This window comes from Mercenaria mercenaria, chromosome 3 (genome assembly GCF_021730395.1).
Source record: "Mercenaria mercenaria strain notata chromosome 3, MADL_Memer_1, whole genome shotgun sequence".
Taxonomy (NCBI): domain Eukaryota; kingdom Metazoa; phylum Mollusca; class Bivalvia; order Venerida; family Veneridae; genus Mercenaria; species Mercenaria mercenaria.
In genome coordinates this window covers 94,469,694-94,488,167 of record NC_069363.1, presented here as the reverse complement: position 1 = coordinate 94,488,167, position 18,474 = coordinate 94,469,694, and the positions used below count along the sequence as shown (strand labels likewise).

Sequence of the window (18,474 nt, the reverse complement as noted above, 5' to 3'; positions counted from 1 at the left end):
GTCACTGTGTTGTTATCACAAATCACCGAGTCTTTTAATGATAAGGTTGAAACAAAGAACATGTAAACCTATATTTGCAAAGTTTGTAAGCCCGCATGAATGAAATAAAGAAAAACAGTTAAGAAGTATTAAGCTACCATACATATTCTGGTGCACTGTCAGATGAAATAAAATATGCATAACTTTAATTGTGATAAAAATACAAAAGGGATGGTATTTACTGGCCCAGTTAAATAGTTATTGAACATCAAGTCTTCTAGTGCCAACATTTAATATAAAGACAGAAAACATCCTTCAAATAAGACACATTTATGAATCAAAGAAAGAAATAGATTCTGAAGTAGAATATGGATACTCAAAATGACCAGAGACAATTTTAAATCAAATGTTCCCAAAACAGAAACAAGTAAAAACCCTAAACGCCATAAAAACAATTTACCTTCCAAAACACGCAAACTTTTCTTTTGTCATTAATTCCTTCACAGTCCCTGCGAGTCCAGCTGTAACCCCCATCTACTACATCTGGACTTGCACTTGGTACTGAAAACCAGAATTTATATAGTAAAAAAAATAAAACTGGTTCATTATGGAACACATTTTTAAGCAAATAATTACACTATCAGAAAATGCTGATATTACGTCAGTTTGAAATCTACTAAGAATATCAGATATTATTTCTTAATACAAAACTCCGTGTAAACAAAGGTTTCAAATTTTTTACCCAAGTTTTGAATAAATTTTAAATTCGGAATATAGGTCTTTATGAAGGTGGTTAATTTTTATATAATATTCAGATAAAATTCACTCACTATCAGAGTATGTAGTAGCCTCAGTTTCTCTTGGGTCGCTGTAAAAACCTGCTTGCTCTCCAGTAGGCTGTATGCTAACAGTGAACTTGTAAACTGTATGCGGATGCAGACTACACAACATCATACTATGTGTTTCATTTTCAGTATATACTGTTGTGATGAATTTATACACCTAGACAAAAAATAATCAATAAAACAGTCTTAACATACGTTTTGTTTTAGGCTTCACTACTGCTCTGCATTAAAATAATGTCTTGTTGATTGTATTATTTAGAATCAATGAAAAACAATGTTAAAGAATTGATGAATCAGTCTTTTTGCTGAAAAAAGTGGCACTGACCTTGAAACTACTTTCACCTTGACCAGCTGCTCAAATGGGCATCAAACCAGCTACAAACAGTTTTGCAGCAATATTTAAATCTTACCTAATTACCTTCTTGAAACATATAAGTTATAGTAAATGTGACCTTGACCCCAGTTACCTCTAACACAATCTATTCATCTTTTTTTCCTCATTTTTATCACAAAAGTTTATTCCTAAGCTAGTTTATAGTAAAAATAAATATTTTTAATTTTAGGTAATAGTAACCTTTACCTTCATCCCATACAAACCCTGGCTAGGCCTTGAAATATGCTTGATATTTGGTGACATATGTTAAAACTGAACGGAAGTTATTGACCTAAAACCCCAAGTCTGATGCTGCCTGTCTGTTGCCACCCAGCAGCTCATACTAGAACATACCCCAATCTAGTAACCATGATTTCACGAATGAAAACCTAGCTTATAAATGTAAAGTTTTCCTTATTATGCTAAACTATCATCATTAAATATTCCTTGCAAATTTCATTAATCTTTATGAATGGGTGTACATATTTTAAAATTCTGCCCTCTGTGACAAAATACTCCATGCAGACATCCAGTCAAAATTCTCATAAATTGTTTATCCAACTGTCTGGTTTTTGTAAGAACTAAATCTAGGCTATTAAGCATTTTCAGAAATTAATAATGTCACAATATCTTTGTGAAACACAAAAGCCCTATGCCCTTTCTTCTCCCCCAACACCTGTTGCCTTTCTGAGGAAGTCATGTCAAAAATTTGTTTATTGAAAAAAATGCCCTATACCCTCTTTTTTCATGTCAAAATATTTGTTTCTTCAGCATAACTGTCCCATACCCCCTCTTTTCCCGAAGCCGCCTGATGGTCTGTCTGACGAAAATCATGTCAAAACATTTGTTTGTTTAGCATAACTGCCCATACTCTCTCTTCTCCCCGGCCCTGACAGTCTGTTTGATGAAAATCATGTCATAACATTTGTTTATTCAGCATAATTGCCCCCATACCATCTCTTCTCCCCAACCCTGATGGTCTGTCTGATGAATATCATATCAACACATTTATTTGATCATCTATAATGACCCATACCCACTCTTCACTCCCCATACGGTGACCTTTCCAAGGGAAAAGATTTGTTTGTTCATTGCTAATGCACAATATACACTCTTCACCCAAACACGGGTGGTTTGTCTGAACAATTCATGTCAAAAGATTTGTTTCTTCAAAATAAATGGCCAATACCCACCCCTCTCCGCCTAACTGGCGGCTTGTCTTAGCGGAAAAGTTTGTTTGTTCAATACAAATGCCCCATACCCTCTTTTCTCCCCAAATACTGGTGGCCTGTCTTCGGGAAAAGATCTGCTTTTTCAACATAAATGCCCTATACCTTATCTTCTCCCCCCTACCCTGGCAGGCAGTCTGAGGAACTCAAGTACATCATTTTTGGTATGAAGAATGTTATAAATTTGACCTTTGACCCATGGACACTCAAACAACAGAGATAATCTTCTTACCAGTCAATCACTGTACATTGAATATCCTTATTCTGATTGCAAGAAAGTGTTCTCTAGCAATTGATAAGAAAACAACAGACTCACTGACCAACCAACAACCTACAGACAAACTGACATGACCGAAATAACATTTCCTTTTTACAACAGAGATGCCGGGATGCTACAGACCAAGGTATTACACATGTTCTTAGTCAGCTACGTTCATAAAAATGAGGAAATGGCCCCCAAAAATGAGTTTAAGGTTAATATTAAAAACCCAAGATTACCTGAGGGCCATCCCATTTATTGGAAACTGTCAGCCTGTGTTCTTTAGGGTACAGCATCTCTGTTTTCCATTGCACTTGAATACAAGTGCTGTTTAAAACTGAAGATTTTAATCCAATAACTGGGTTGGGCTTCACTGAAACAAGATACAATAAATGATTAAATCTAGCATTTTATATATGCAGCATGTCAGTTAATTAACAGAAAGAAGTTATTAGTTTGTTTTCTGGTATAACAGAATATCTTTACTTCAATAAAAGTTTAAGTTATAAATTTGGTCGTGAAAACAAATTACGTTTACCGTCTTAAAAGTTCAATTTTACACGACTGGCTGGTGGCAAACCTGACAAATCAAACAAAACAGATTTGCATTTTGTCCCAGGCTTGAACTTGACATCACTTAAATTAATCTGCTCATCATACAATAACTATCCCCTGAATTTACAAACCTATTTTTCTTGTGTCTATGGTGAACTTTGAAGAAACTTTCACTCTACATGACTCTTTAAGCGTAAGCTTTATTCCAATTGGTTTCAGTGTAAAATCTTGTGAGCTGTTCCAGTTACAGTAGCCTGCTTTCGCGTTCAGATCACTGCAATTGTTCCATGAACTTGAGTTAATTGGAATTCTCCTGGAAACAAAACAAGAGGGCCATCATGGCCTTTACATTATATCACTAACCTGGCTCAAAAGTGTACTTAATTTAATGGTAGAGGACTACTTTACACAGCTACATGCCAAATATATTTAACTTCCAATTAAAATCAATTTAAACATGTGACCCCGATAGGTTCGGCCAATGTTGATCCCATTGGCATGATTTGAACTAACTTCGTAGATGACTACAATGCAATGCTTCATGCTAAATATCTTACCTAAGGGTATATTGGTTTTAGAAAATATTTTTTTACATTTTTTTCCTGTAAGTCTATGTAAAACAAGTGACCCCTGGGGCATAGTCAATTTGGACCGCAGAGGCAAATATGAACAATATGAACTTGGTAGAAGTGCACTGTTACCTGCAAAATATACAAGCTCTGGGTATTACGGATTTATATAACAAGATTTTAATTATTTTCCTATATACGTCTGCGTAAAAGAAGTTAACCCTTGGCTGGGACCAATTTTGATCCAAGCTACCTGATTTGAATAAACTTGATAGAGGATCACAAAATATAGCTACAAGCCAAACAGCTAAGCCCAGGTCATTATGGTTTAAGACAAGAAATTTTTTAAAGTTTTTCTTATATGAGTCCATGTAAAACAAGTGAACCACAGGGCAGGCAAATTTTGACATCAGGAACATGATTTGAATTAACTTGATACACCATTATACAATGCAACATGCCAAATATCTAAGCAGGACCAATTTTGACCGCTGAATTGAACAAATCTGGCAAAGGATCAATACCAAGTGCTACACACTAAATATATACTCAATGCCTTCAGGTTTTAGACAAGAAGAAAAGTTGTTCCTATGTAAGTCTATTTAAACAAGCGAACCCCTAAGCGGGGTCAATTTTGACCCCATTGGCATGATATGAGTAAGCTTGGCTTCTTCCAGATATCATCACCAAATATCTAAGCTCTGGGTCTTTGGTATTGAGGAAGATTTTTAAAGTTTTTCTTTGACTGTCATGGAGATCAGATTTTGCACCGAATGGAATCTTCAAACACATTTAGTAGAGGACCAGCCACAGCCAAGTTTCATCAACGTCCACCAAATGATTTCAGAGTAGAAAATGTTTAAGTGAAAATGTTGATGCAACACAATGGATACAGGACACAGGAGGATAAAGGACAGACCATCCACCTATACCACAAGCTCATCCTGAACAAAGTTTGGGCGAGCTCAAAAGATAAACAATGTTTGCAAAATTTGTGTAAAGAACAATTCAAATTGGCTAAGATGCAACTTGTTTACATTTTTTATGTTTGCTAAGTTCTGATTCAGTCAACGGAACGTGTTTATTCCAGAAATGGAATGAACTCCGCCCCCCCACCCCCACGCCACACACACCTTTGTCTGACAAGTCTTTGACTGCATGAAGTATTAGTGAATTATGAGTAGTGTACAGCCTTTCTAAAACATTGTGAAAAGAAAACCATCTAAAGTCATGCATTCTCTAACCTTGATTTAAGACTGATCGAACAGTTCTCGGATTCTTGCTAGTGTACTACTTCTTACTGGTCAGCCCTTTAAGTAATAGTATAAGTTTGTGAAAGTAGTTTTGTATTGTTGCATAGCAACAATTTCTTTTATCTTCCTGACTGGTACAAAGAGTCAGTTGATATGATATGTAATTTATATTAACCATGTAAGGAGCAACTTTGTTCAGTATGGCTGCCACTCCAATTTTAATTCCGGTCATGAATGGGGTCCCATCTAACCATAGGCAGACAACTTTCTCAATTGGAGTACCCTTTACAAGAGCAGCTAAAACCGGTAGTGTTTCTGTGATGGTGGAAACTATTGCAATATTAGGACACCCCACTGTCTTGAGTAGGGCTAGCGTCAATGAACATTTCTTGGTAGCAACATTCCCTTCTGCTAGCCGGTAGGCAGTGTAAACAGCTGAAATAACAACTTGCTCTTCATTTGAAATAATGTTTATGACAGATTCTTCAAAGGAATTCCTTTGCATGAAAGTGACTACTGACAGCCAAGTTATTTAGTTTCAGAATTTCTGCTCAGAGTTGACATGCAAAAATTTGAAAAGCCGGTTGTAAATGCATTAACTTTGCTCTACGCATACGAAGTGCGTATCGTTTCCCCCTTTTCACTTCGTTTTAGCTAAGAGCCCCAGTTTTTAGCAGGCGTTCTTAACATATGCAAAGTTTTTGCCTTTTTATGCTCAGGCGACTCGGAAACTAGCTGGCATCATGTCCTTAACTGAGTCATCTGATTTCTCAATTTATTCAGAAACCGAAGATTCTGATGTCTTTGACTGGAAAAAATCGTAATTCTCTTTCTTTCCACCATGTTAACGAAATAATTATTTGCGCTAGAATTTTCATTTGTAATATGACTACATGTGCCTTTAGCGTTGACAGAAACTGTCAATTCGAAACATGACCTAAAAAATCACAATGAAATGTTAAGAATTGTTATTTTATTCCCTGGCACTAAAAAGTAACTAATATTTAATTATGAGACATTTGTTTTTCGAAACAGATATAGCTAGTTACTTAATATCTTTTTACCTGAAATTTTCTTTATTTCGTAAAATGTTAATCGTGTAACAGCGATATTAAGTAAACATGTTAACTCATAATGTAATCATACGACCAAAGGGAAAGCACTCTCATTAACAAAACATATTGCTCTTATGCATTAGAATTTATATTATTTTTTGCTGTGTATGTTAATTTTAGTTTATTACTGCGTGTCTACAGAAAGGATATGCGTACCTGGTTGTGAATACGACTCAGAAATGTGTGGGATCTGGAAAACAAACTAGCATGATTCTCACAATGGCGCATCCTAGAATAAACACTGAGTCACACAACTGAGTTCATATGGCGACTTTTCCAGCTTTCGATGAAAGGTGAAACTCTAGGTATTATTACACCTTGGTCAGACTATAAATCACCATCTTCGACCTTACTGAGTTTCCAAAGATATTAAATTAGCAAAGATTAAATTCATACCATTGAAATTCTACATCTGGTAACTGGCCGCCTTTATATTTGTCCCCATAATTCCAAGAACATCTCATTGAATCGATGTAGTTTTTCACAATGCAATCCATATGTTCTACTTTTTCAGGCATAACTAAAATTGCAAACAATAAAGTGAATATTTCATCTTTTTATTTATATATATATAGTTACTTTCAAAATAGCCCTCCCACTACACTCAGTAGGGAGAGCGCAGAATAACAGGTCGCTGGCCTTTGGCGAGGCGTATGGTCTCTGTGATGATTTGATAGAAGTCACTGTGACTGAAATCTTTCATCCTCCACTTCAGATTCATGTGGGGAAGTTAACATTTACTTGCGGAGAACAGGCTTGTACTGGTACAGAATCTAGGAACGTTTGGTGTGTGAAACTGCCCGCTGTTACACAACTCAAATACTGTTGAAAAACAGCTCAAACGCAAAACAAACAAACAAACAAATTTTCAATATAAATCAAGCTTTCCATTTTGCTTGATAATTATCGTCATGAAATCAGTTAACTTTTTGTGGTTTTGCCAAAATTAGCTATTTTGCAAGGACATATATTCATATATTTCCAACAGTAAATATTGTGTTATGTTGCGTTTAACGTCGCATCGACACAATTATAGGTCACATCCCGACTGTATAGCTTTTGATGGTAGAGGAAGACCCAAGGTGCTCCTCCACGTGCAATTCTACATCATGGGCGGGCACCTGGGTAGAACCATCGGTCTCCCATAAGCAGGCTGGATATCTTCCTTACATGAAGAATTAGATACCCTGAGCGAAGCTTGATGTCTTCCTTACATGAAGAATTAAATACCCCGAGCGAAGCTCAAACCTAGAACAGTGTTGAGTAAGTGATTCAAAGTCCGCGTTAACCACAGGGCTACGGAGGCCCAAAAGATTAAATATGTGTGTTGGGATTATCTTTCAGACCATACAAAATCCAAGAAAACAGACCAACCATAATTAAAAAATGATGTAAAAGTAAAAACTATATTCATATATGTATGATGGTTATCACAAAACTAAACTCAGCTCTTGATGTAAACACTGTATTTAACAAAATTATAATCACTGTTTTTCCATACTTAAAATCAAGTTGAGAAGTTTTGTCAATAAAATGCATTTTTAAGAAAGGCAGATTCCTAACAAAACTCATTTCCTTAGAATTAGATAAGGCGATAATAAATTAATTCCTAGATTATCATCCAAATTTTGTTTAAAAAGGCGGCGATGGGGGTGGGGGGGGGGGGTTATTTTTTTTTTTAAATTGTACGCAGGGGTTGCATTTGACACGAACTTGGAATTTTGACGCCTAGGATTTCAGCTGAAGGGTCCTTTTCATTAACATGAGATTTATTTCAATAAAACTCAACTCACAAAAGCAAGCCTTGTATATTCAAAATGACAGCTATCTTTACATAAATCGAACCCCTGAGTACTAGTCAAAACAAACGGAAAAAAACAGAATAAAGTAAAAACAAACTTGAAGACATTCTTTTTTACTCTCATATTACATTTATCAACAATTCAACATTTTATTTAGGAGCTGGATCGTTTTTGATGAACCGACTGCTTTCTCGAAAATAAAACTAGTAAAATATTGTTACATTTGTTTTTTTTTTTAAATTAAATATTTTGAATAAATAGAAAGCAACTGTTTCAATATTTTGGAATGGTATCGTTCAGAACAGAACAGAACATTTTCTTTATTTTGAAGACACAGATTACAAAATACAAGTATTCTGCAATAACATGTGAGCAAATAAGTATTATAGAAAAACAATATATATTATGGGTATGAACAATCGGTTGTGGAACATCTAAATAGACCTTTACAACGGACACGGACAATGTAGACGTACTATGTACTATTGTCAAAATCTGGGGGATTTCTCAAAACATACAAATCAAAACACATAACTGCAGGGATTCCTTTTATTTTATGATTACTTTTTAAGACATCAAATTCAAATGTGTTCATCTTATTATCAAGACTCAGCATTTTTTTATATTTTTTGGAAGCGTTATTCTCTGCAAGGAATAAATCTTGTCTACAAAGAGAACACAGACGAACACATATATTTACATCTTACGAAAAAATACCATGTTCAGTATAAACAGATTTTAAACAGTTGATTTTTTTCATCCTAGCGACCGAAAATACATTCTTAAGGTAAGTCCTGATATACGTTAGCAATAACCAAGTTTGGTGTCAATGTTTCTCAATCAGAACTAAATTCGTTTGCCGGTAGCTGTTTCTTTGTTTAGGTACAATAATATTGAAATAGAAAAAGTGGAAACTCCACAGGTCGCTCAACACAACAAAAACGAAAATGTTGCAGGCTCGGTTTGATTGAGCCTGTTCATGGACGGTAGTGGAAATGCATGCTACCGTCCACGCCCTCTAGCCCCGGGTTGAGCAGAACTCAATATTGACCCCAATTGAAGGAGCCTGAAATGCAATCAAACCTCCTATTTTGTAATAATGTTGGTTAAATATTCATGTCAAGCTTCTCAATACCTGCTTAACTACGGTCTTAGGCTCCAACTCTTTAACGCTTACAAAAGCGGCACTGGCTTCCTCTCGTATCTCAAAAATGTATATAGACAAATCAAAACAATTATTAAACTACCTAATTTATTTTGTAGTGAATTATGCTTCCCAAACTTTTTCAACTTTCATTTTTGAACCGGCTCTATTTCGCTACCCTCAAAACTTGTCATGTCAAAAGTGCTAACTTAAGACAGTAAATTTATGCAAATCGCTCTACATATATATAAGCTACAGTCATTTATGACTATAACTTTATATTGCCCGTTAAATTGAAACACGTTTACAAATTGTTACAAAAAGTAGCCTTTCTTTACAACTTAGTTACAACATCATTAGCTCTTTCTTCCACTTATCTCATTTGCTACCAAAAGCAGATGGAGCCAGTGTTTACAGCTCATTTTGTTTCTAACTATCCATTTTCCTCCAACCCAATGACACTTACAACTTGACCACCAACATAAGACAAAATAAATAGAATTTTATTCTCCCAAACATCCAGACCTTTAACCCCTCTCCCCTCCCTCAAGCCCCCCCCCCCAACCCCCTCCCTCCCCCACACACATACAAGATACAATTCTACATCGACCATCAGTTCATTGTCTTACTTTTCATTGACTGTTTTCTTTAAGCTTACACAACATGCAACTTTACTGGGTTAAACCTTAATCTCTACATATTTTTAAATGCGCTTTAATTTATAACCAGACATATTCTCACAAGTTCCTAAAACATATTTGAGAAAAACCCCCAAATTTGAACGAAGTACAAAGTACGTTTACATTTACATTCCAATGTCCGTGTCCGTGATAAAGGTCTAATAGTACGTGATAAAAGCATTTTCACTTTATCGATTAACATGTCATATGGGTATTGTTGTAGAAAATTAATCCTTTAACAATAGAGAAGAGAGTTATACCAATGTTTTCTTAAATTCAATACAGAGTGACTACAGAAGTACTTTCGCACGAGAATTTCTTTGTATTAGACGATCTACTTATATGAAATAACATTCGCGCGATTTGATTGGCTAAAAATACTATTTCAGAATGATTTAATTCATGAAAATGTGATACACATTTACTATGGATAATGGATTTAAAAAGAACGTGAGTTAACGCACTTTGTTAAAGCCTTCTAAAATGTTCAATCAGATCTTTAACAAAGTAAGCAAGATTTGTCAAAGTAGATCCTCTTGTACTTGATAATAAATCTTTAAACTTGATAATATTCGGCCTTTGATAGAATCTTTTTGGTATAAGCTTTGATCTTTATCAAAGAAGAAGGGACATTCTAAGAAGTAGTGCATTTCATCACCAAGACTGTTAAAGTGACATAGTCGACACTTGCGCTCTTCATTTGGGACAAATGACTGGGCCCAGCGACCGGTTTCAATAGGGAACCTATGGTTGCCGGTACGAAAATGCATCAGGGACAGTTTTAATAAACTAGGTGACGAAGTAAGATATTTCTCCTGGTCAACAGAGTCTTTATAACAACTGTACATTTTACCTTTATTAGAAGTTTCTAATTTTATGGACATTACATCCCCGTATATTTTCCTGAGTATGCCAGAGATATGAATTACCCGTTTTGTCTAAAACAGTTTTTATGAAATTAGTCCACTTAAAAACATGGTAAGACTGTATCATATATCTATAACATATATTTGATATCTTTGTTTCATTAGACAAGGTTAACTTATTCCAGAATTTAACCATTCGGGACTTAATAATGATATCTATGGGGTAACAACCTAGCTCGGCATATAACATATACCGGGGAATACTTCTTCTCGTTTTTGTAATTTTACGTAAAAAATTTACGTGTATTTGCTCAATTAAGTCTATGTTCTCATAGCCCCAAATTTCACTTCGGTATGTAAGAATAGGTAGGACAGTATGATCAAAAAGCTTTATTTGGAGATCAATGGGGAGGTCAAGGTTGTTTATTCTCATGTACAACAGGTGCATAGCCTTATTCGCCTGTGTGACAATATGTTTTTTGCAAGTCAAAAAACTCCCAGAAGCAGAAAAAACTACCCCTAAATATTTGTATTCCTTAACTACCTCTATAGTTCGACCATTTATGCTAAAAGAATATCTGCTAGGTTTATTTGTACCGAAAACTATTATCTTTGTCTTTGAGAAATTTATATTAAGTTTCCAAGTTTGGCAGTACAGGTAAAATTATCAAGACATGATTGGAAAGAAACTTCTTCCTCGCCTAAAATGACTGTATCGTCTGCATAAAGCAAAATAAGAATTTTAAGAAAACGGACGGCGTCGTTTTCGTGTATATCAATTAAATTACCATTGTTAGGTCTTAAGAGAAAAGATTCCAAATCGTTTAAATAAATGGAAAAAAGTACAGGAGACAAATTTTCCCGTTGACGTACCCCTTTGAAGCTTGGAAAAAAAGCTGATGTTTGTCCATTCACTGTTACACAAGATTTGATATCAGAGTACATACTTTGAATGACATTAAAAGTTTTACCAGTGACGCCGATTTCGAACAATTTTCTCCAGAGACCCACACGCCATAAGGAGTCGAAAGCTGAAGAAAAATCAATGAACGAGCAGAGCAGCTTTCTCTTTTTAGAACGCATTTTTTCTACGAGAAAATGGAGAGTAAATATATGATCAGTCGTAGAGTATTTTGCACGGAAGCCCGCCTGATTTTCATGTAATAGATTATTATCAGATAAAAACTCAGATATTCTATTATTTAATATTGCTGTAAAGACTTTTCCAAGACAACTCAGTATAGTTATAGGTCTGTAATTTGCAGGGTCAAGAGGAGAGCCCTTATTTTTGTATATTGGTTTAACTGAACCTATTAACCAAGTGTCGGGCAGCATACCAGAGTTCAGAATAATATTAAACAATGAGCAATACAACGGGACCATTATATTACGTGTAGTTTTTAGGTATTCATTACTAATAAAATCAAATTGGGAAACAGCTTTACCATTATTAGTTTTAAGAATAACTTTATTTATTTCTGCCTCAGTAATTGAGGAACGAATTATCTAAAATAGAATTATTATTAATGTTAATATCATAATGTTCAGAATGACATGAGCTTCTCAATTCAAACCAATAACAAAAGGTGTGATAGTCTTTTTGTTACGATCAAATAGCCAGTAATTATCCACAATTAGCTTGTCACCTCGTGTCAATTTTGTTGTTCACAGTTTGATCTCAGTTAAAATAATCCCCGATATTTTAAGTATCCTAATGTTTGTGATTTTTAATACTTTTTTCATCAAAATACTTTTTAGATTTATATGAAATTAATTTTGTTTGAAAGAAAAATAAACTCCTCGATCGTTTACAGAACGTAACGGCAATCTTAGATTTTAGCGTAGACAGTAAGCGCGGAGAGTAGTTTCCCTTTACCAAAATGGCGAAAATCGGAAACTAAATTTGTTTTGCAGTTGGAAAATCGTCTATACCTGTGTATAATGCGCACCCATGATTCGGGGCCGGTCCCGGGGGTCAAAAAACATTATACATGGGTGTCTAAGGTATTTTGCGGCAGCATTAAAACAAGTATACGGGACCCTATCGCGGTTCGTACATTTTTGGTTCTTTTTTTTTTTAAGAGAAATAAAAAAAGGTCGGGCGGCATTAAAAAGAGGGGGCGGGCGGGGATGATAATCTAGGAATTAATCAATTATGACCTAAACAAAAAATGTACAAGGATATTGATAATTTGTGGAAAAATCAACAAATAAAATAATACTAAACATTTCGTTAATCATATTTTATTGGATAATTCAGTTTCTCAAAGCTTGACATCATTGCTCGACTGTCAGACACTGTTACCGGAAAAGCCGTGTGCATTTTTATTTTGAGATTTACTTTTTGTTGCGTAGGATATCTAGACTATAAAGCCACACACTGAATCTTCTATTTTCATAGGATAGAGGGATTAATATTTTTAATAATATTTATCCTTTAGCCTGCTGGTGGCAAGTGAATTTGCCTTTTGCAACCAGTGCAGACCAATCATGGTGCACTGTTCGCTATTCAGTCAGTCAAATTTCAGTGAACCGTTCCCTTCAAATAATAAATGGCATTGCCAAAATTTAATGACAGACAAGTCCATTTTAGAAATTTAGCAGGGTAAAGGTTAACATAGGAGTGTGGTGCATTACCACGCCATGTACCCGGATAATCCTAACTCTGTTCAGCGACCTTAACTCAGTGCCAACATGGCTGACAGAAAGACGATGTATGTAGTTAATTTCCTTGTCGTTTTTCATGTTTTTATGTGAGTATGCAATGTTAGCGTAAAACTTTTGATAGTCATAATATCCTGTATTGATAAAATGTCTTGTGTACTAAATATTCCAATCGAAGTGTCACATTATGTGGCCGGAATTCATTAAAATGTACTCAAAAAAGTCTTCAAAATGAACATGTTTTATGTTTCTAACTGTTTTAAAGTACCAGAAATTGCAGTAAGACCTTACTTATTAAATGTATTAGTTCCATAAATATCTCTTTGACAATGTTTAACAGTATCAAAGTTTGAAATTGATTTTTATAGCTTAAAAAATGTATTGATTATGAGGTGGGTTTAAATTTGAGGATAATTCCTAACTGGTATAGGAAACAGTGCTGGATAAATATGAACTTAGAATGGATAAACACCTAACCAAACGAAAACGGCTGTTCGTCTGTGCTTTTTTATGGACTGCTGATGATCGAAGTTCTTTGATCTACCCACCCCTGCAGGGATGTGGTATTCCTATGTCCAACTTATCCGACTCTTGTTTTTTTGCCGGCGGACAAGTGCATTTTTCATTCTGTGTATCCGTGGACAAGCATACTTTTTCATGTATAAAATAAGAAAACATAAAATATCATTTAGAGTGTGTGTTGCTTCAAGTGTATGGAGGTGATAAAGATAATGGGTTCTTTGACTTGGTCTCGCGCACACTGTAACTCGGTAACTATGATAAAATATCAGAGAAGATTTAGATACAAGAAGATTTATTTAACGTCGGAAAAGTATAAACATATAACCCTAGCTTAAAGCTATTTTCCGACAAACACATGTAAATAAGCTCAACATAAGTAAAACAGCTGTGATAAAATGCAAATATGTTAAAGCACATTAAAGCAAATAAAGCATCTGGCTCTAAGTAGATAAGTAACAAATCACAAATCATACATGTTACAGCTCATTAAAACAAAATAGCACATATGTATTAGCAAATAACAGGAAAAAGGTAATTTACCACATACAGATTTAGCACATTTAAAGCAACATAAAAAATTACCTGACACTACACAAAAATAAGAAGAGTACGTCACATTGTACAACATGCATTAAAAAAAAACATAAAAGAAGAATTCATATACATGCTAAAGGGAACATAAGAACTACTTAAAGTAGCCGAAGAACAATATTTGCATCATCAGCATATAGCATTCTGTAACTAAAACTAAAAAAGGAAAACAAGGGTTACACACAGAGAACTAAAAGGACATTTAAAGACAACAGAAACGTAAACAACTTAAAAAAAGCATTATGACAAGTTTGTAAGTAGAATTCTAACTGCTGAGACAATAAGTCACTGTCAAAGGAAATATTTGACCCAGTAGTCAGCCAAATTAAAATCAAAAGCACACAGAGATCGCGAGTATGACTAAAACAAGTCGGAACGTTTTAAGAGTCTTTCTCTGAATTCATCTGGCTTTGCAGAATTGCGTGGGCAGTGTTTCGGACATGACCTCAAAAGATCCCGAACACTGCTTACGCGATTTCAGACTTTTATAAACGATAAAAGGCAAATATTTCAACAGCTTATTTTTTACCACAGTTACTGTGATATGCTTTTCTTTTCATTGTCCTAAATAAAGAACTCGATCTCTAGTCTATTTGCGCTTTCATGAAGGTTTAATATTACAAATCAGAGCAAATGAAATTTGACAATGGACAAGTAGATTTTTAAGTGTCCGTGGACAAGTGAAAAATGTAAGGTTACCCACACCCCTGTCCCGTCAATCCATGCATCACCCCTACCACACAACACATACACACTTTTCTTCCCTATTTACCGTCTGAAAAATATCATATTTAATAATTAATCATAAATCTAATCCCATTCAAACAATATCAAAAATATTCCATTAGCACCTCTATAAAAATCTCTTACACTATACGATATACAAGATTTGAAACAAACACAATTCTTCTGAAACAGTGTGTGTGTGGTGGGGGGGGGGGGGGGGGGGGAAGGGTTGGGTACTACAGAACTTCGAACATCGGTGGTATTAAATAATTTCTTATGTAAATATAATAATTTTGACTTTTATACTGAGTTATTTTTTAGGGTTTATCCAGACTATTCCAAACATTGCTATTTGCATAATATTAAAATTATGAAAATATATTTGACTGTAGTGGGCATACATATAACATCTTGTAAAATTAATGACAAAGTTTGAAGACAATACCGCTTATAATGTTTACAATAATCAGACCATGTACATGTCAACTCATTCATTTCTATAGAATATTAGTCAGTTAGGTGTTTATCCGTCACACATTTTCGTGTAAGTTAGGTTTTTATCCATTCCTCATGTAAACTGCGTTCGGTTTTTATCAAATCAAAGTTAGGTTTTTATCCCTTTTCTCGCTGTCAGTACATTTGAACATGTATTGTGTCAGCATGCAGTGGGTTAACAACATAGTGTAAACGGGCCTATAAAGCAGTATATCTTTGCTTTCAAACAACAAAATAGTCGAGGCATCAAAAACATAGAAGTATTTTTAAAGATTTTTTGTAAAAGTTTTCATTGAAAAAGTTGCCTTGTTCGTCGTTTTTCCACCTGAAATCACAAGGGTTGATATATTTAACATGATACATTTTGAAATAAATATACACTTGATCAATGTATATAGATTTAACAACAGAATTATTTCTTTATACATCGTAATTACACAGAAAACAAAGTTGTATCGGCTTTACATCCGCCATGTTGGCACTGAGTTAGGGTCGCTGAACAGAGTTAAGATTATCCGGGTACATGGCGTGATTACATTCAAGCACAGTGAAACATATAAAACATTGAAGGGTACACAAAGGTGTACGATACCTTAATCTGTTTCTTTAAATTTGTTGATACTCCTTTTCAACAATGGTTTCAACAACACATTTCCAACAAAAAAGAAAATTATTTATCAGATTCTTATCAGAATCTAACAAACAAGTTGGCAAATGCTTTAATATGATATGCATATAAGTTTGAAACAGAAGAATATCTGGGTCTAATTCAATGAAATGTGTGTAATACTAAATTTGAGCCGCGACCAGCATGGATCCAGACCAGCCTATTAAACCGCGCAGTCTGGTCAGGATCCATGCTGTTCGCTAACGGTTTCTCTAATTGCAATAGGCTTTGAAAGCGAGCAGCATAGATCCTGACCAGACTGCGCGGATGCGCAGGCTGGTCTGCATCCATGCTGTTCGCAAAGCCATGTTGGTTTTCTCATGGGGCGGCTCTTTCAACAATATTTTTCAAGAGATAACATTAAAAGAAGATTTATTTAGAGTGATCCTACCTTATCTGAAAATAAATAACACAACACTGAACTAAATGTATACCGACTTCATAGCAACATGTAAGCTTTATTAGCTACAAAGTTTTCTGACATTCAATACGAACTTGAATAAAACAGTAAATTTCCAATACAAAACAGAAAGTGTAAATAAATAATTCATTAATTTGACCAAAAAAAAGTCAGAAAGTAATAAAAGAAATGTAAAAAAGAGCTTATCGGGGAAACTGCACGCTCAACTATTCATCCTCCAAAGTGAATGCTAGTCCAACAGTTTAAGAGTTTAAGCGAGTCATATCTATTAATAACAGAGATAGAGTGAAAGTGCATAAAAGATAACAAAATAACTGGAATTTAGAAGTACAAAAGACATATTATTCACGGAATATTTCTGTTCGAGTAATGCACTTATATATATTACAGTGTCATATGATGTGAGTTATTATGTGGAAGAACTATTTCAAGTTTAAATCAAATCATTTAGTAATAACTTAAAGAAAGAGTGAAAGGAAAGAGTGAAAATACATTACATCCTTCCTATAAAATTCTGGGTAAAAAGGGGGCATAATTCATTAAATATCTATTATGCATCTTGAATAATACATGCCGACAGTTTTAACTTTCAATTAAACCGATTCAGAAATATATTATAGTGAAAATGCATCAAAACTGTAACTTGAAATTCTAATTAAACAAGGGTATAATTCATGAAATATTGGTACTAGAGTTATGGACATTGTGTCATTCGATTTGGATGATGATGTGGAACATTGCCCTTAATTTGAATCAAATCCAGTTAGTATTAACAGAGATATACTGAAAGTTTTTCCAAATTAACCTGAAATTCTAAGTAAATATGAGCATAATTCATACTAGTGCATGTGTTACGACCATTATGTTATATGTTGCAGGGGATGATGTGAACTATGGCAAGTCTGAAACAAATCCATTAAGAATGAAAGTCTATTTAAAGTAGAAAGTAGTCATAATTTATAAAATATTGGTGTGAAAGTTGTTACACTTATGCCATACGATATGTGTGATTCTTAGGAATAACTCTTTTAAGTTTGAAGCAAATCCATCGAGAAATTTTGACAGAAATAAACAAAAAGTGCATCTACTACCTTAACTAAGGTTTGTACGAGTACGCGGATGCTGACGCCGACACTGATACTGATGCTGGGTGAGTAGGACAGCTCTCTATACACTTCGTAAAGCGGATTTAAAAGTAGAAAATTATTTGGTTGAAATACTTAAACAAAACCAATACTTCTAATTTAGTAGGAAAACAAAAAATATATCACTTTGACAGAAGAACTATATACTCATAGACCGGCTATATCACAAGACAAAATGTCCGAACATCAAACTAATTCAAACATGAAGTTTTATTGCTGATTTATAATTTTTAGTCAAGTACAATACAGGAAAAGTGTCCTCAAAAGAAATCCAAGCCAAACTCTGAAAATTAGGTGATAGGGCAGCTTCCTTTTAAGTACCTACAATAAAATCAAAATAAAGCAGTCCAAGAAAAATAAATAGTTGTCATAACCGTTTATGAATTTCGAGCAAATATTGATGCCATCAAGTACCCCACCCATCTGCAGTAACATTGTGAATACATTTCAGCCGCGCTGTGAGAAAACCAACATAGTGGCTTTGCGACCAGCATGGATCCGGACCAGCCGAGCAGTCTGGTCAGGATCCATGCTGTTCGCTTTAAAAGTCAATTGTAATTAGAGAAACCGTTAG

At 34.6% G+C, this 18,474-nt stretch overlaps 1 protein-coding gene across 4 annotated transcripts in view; it reads right to left on the bottom strand.

Moving 5' to 3' along the window:
• LOC123523990 (uncharacterized) overlaps positions 1 to 18,474 on the bottom strand; it is a 50,054-nt gene that overhangs the window by 22,719 nt on the left and 8,861 nt on the right. For all 4 annotated transcript variants that reach the window (XM_045301837.2, XM_045301836.2, XM_053539349.1 and 1 more), the window contains 5 exons: positions 6,574 to 6,697; positions 3,372 to 3,553; positions 2,925 to 3,058; positions 810 to 981; positions 440 to 540 (listed from right to left, as the gene is read on the bottom strand). In XM_045301837.2, the coding sequence (XP_045157772.2) occupies positions 440 to 540; positions 810 to 981; positions 2,925 to 3,058; positions 3,372 to 3,553; positions 6,574 to 6,697 (713 nt within the window). The remainder of the gene's footprint in view (positions 1 to 439; positions 541 to 809; positions 982 to 2,924; positions 3,059 to 3,371; positions 3,554 to 6,573; positions 6,698 to 18,474) is intronic.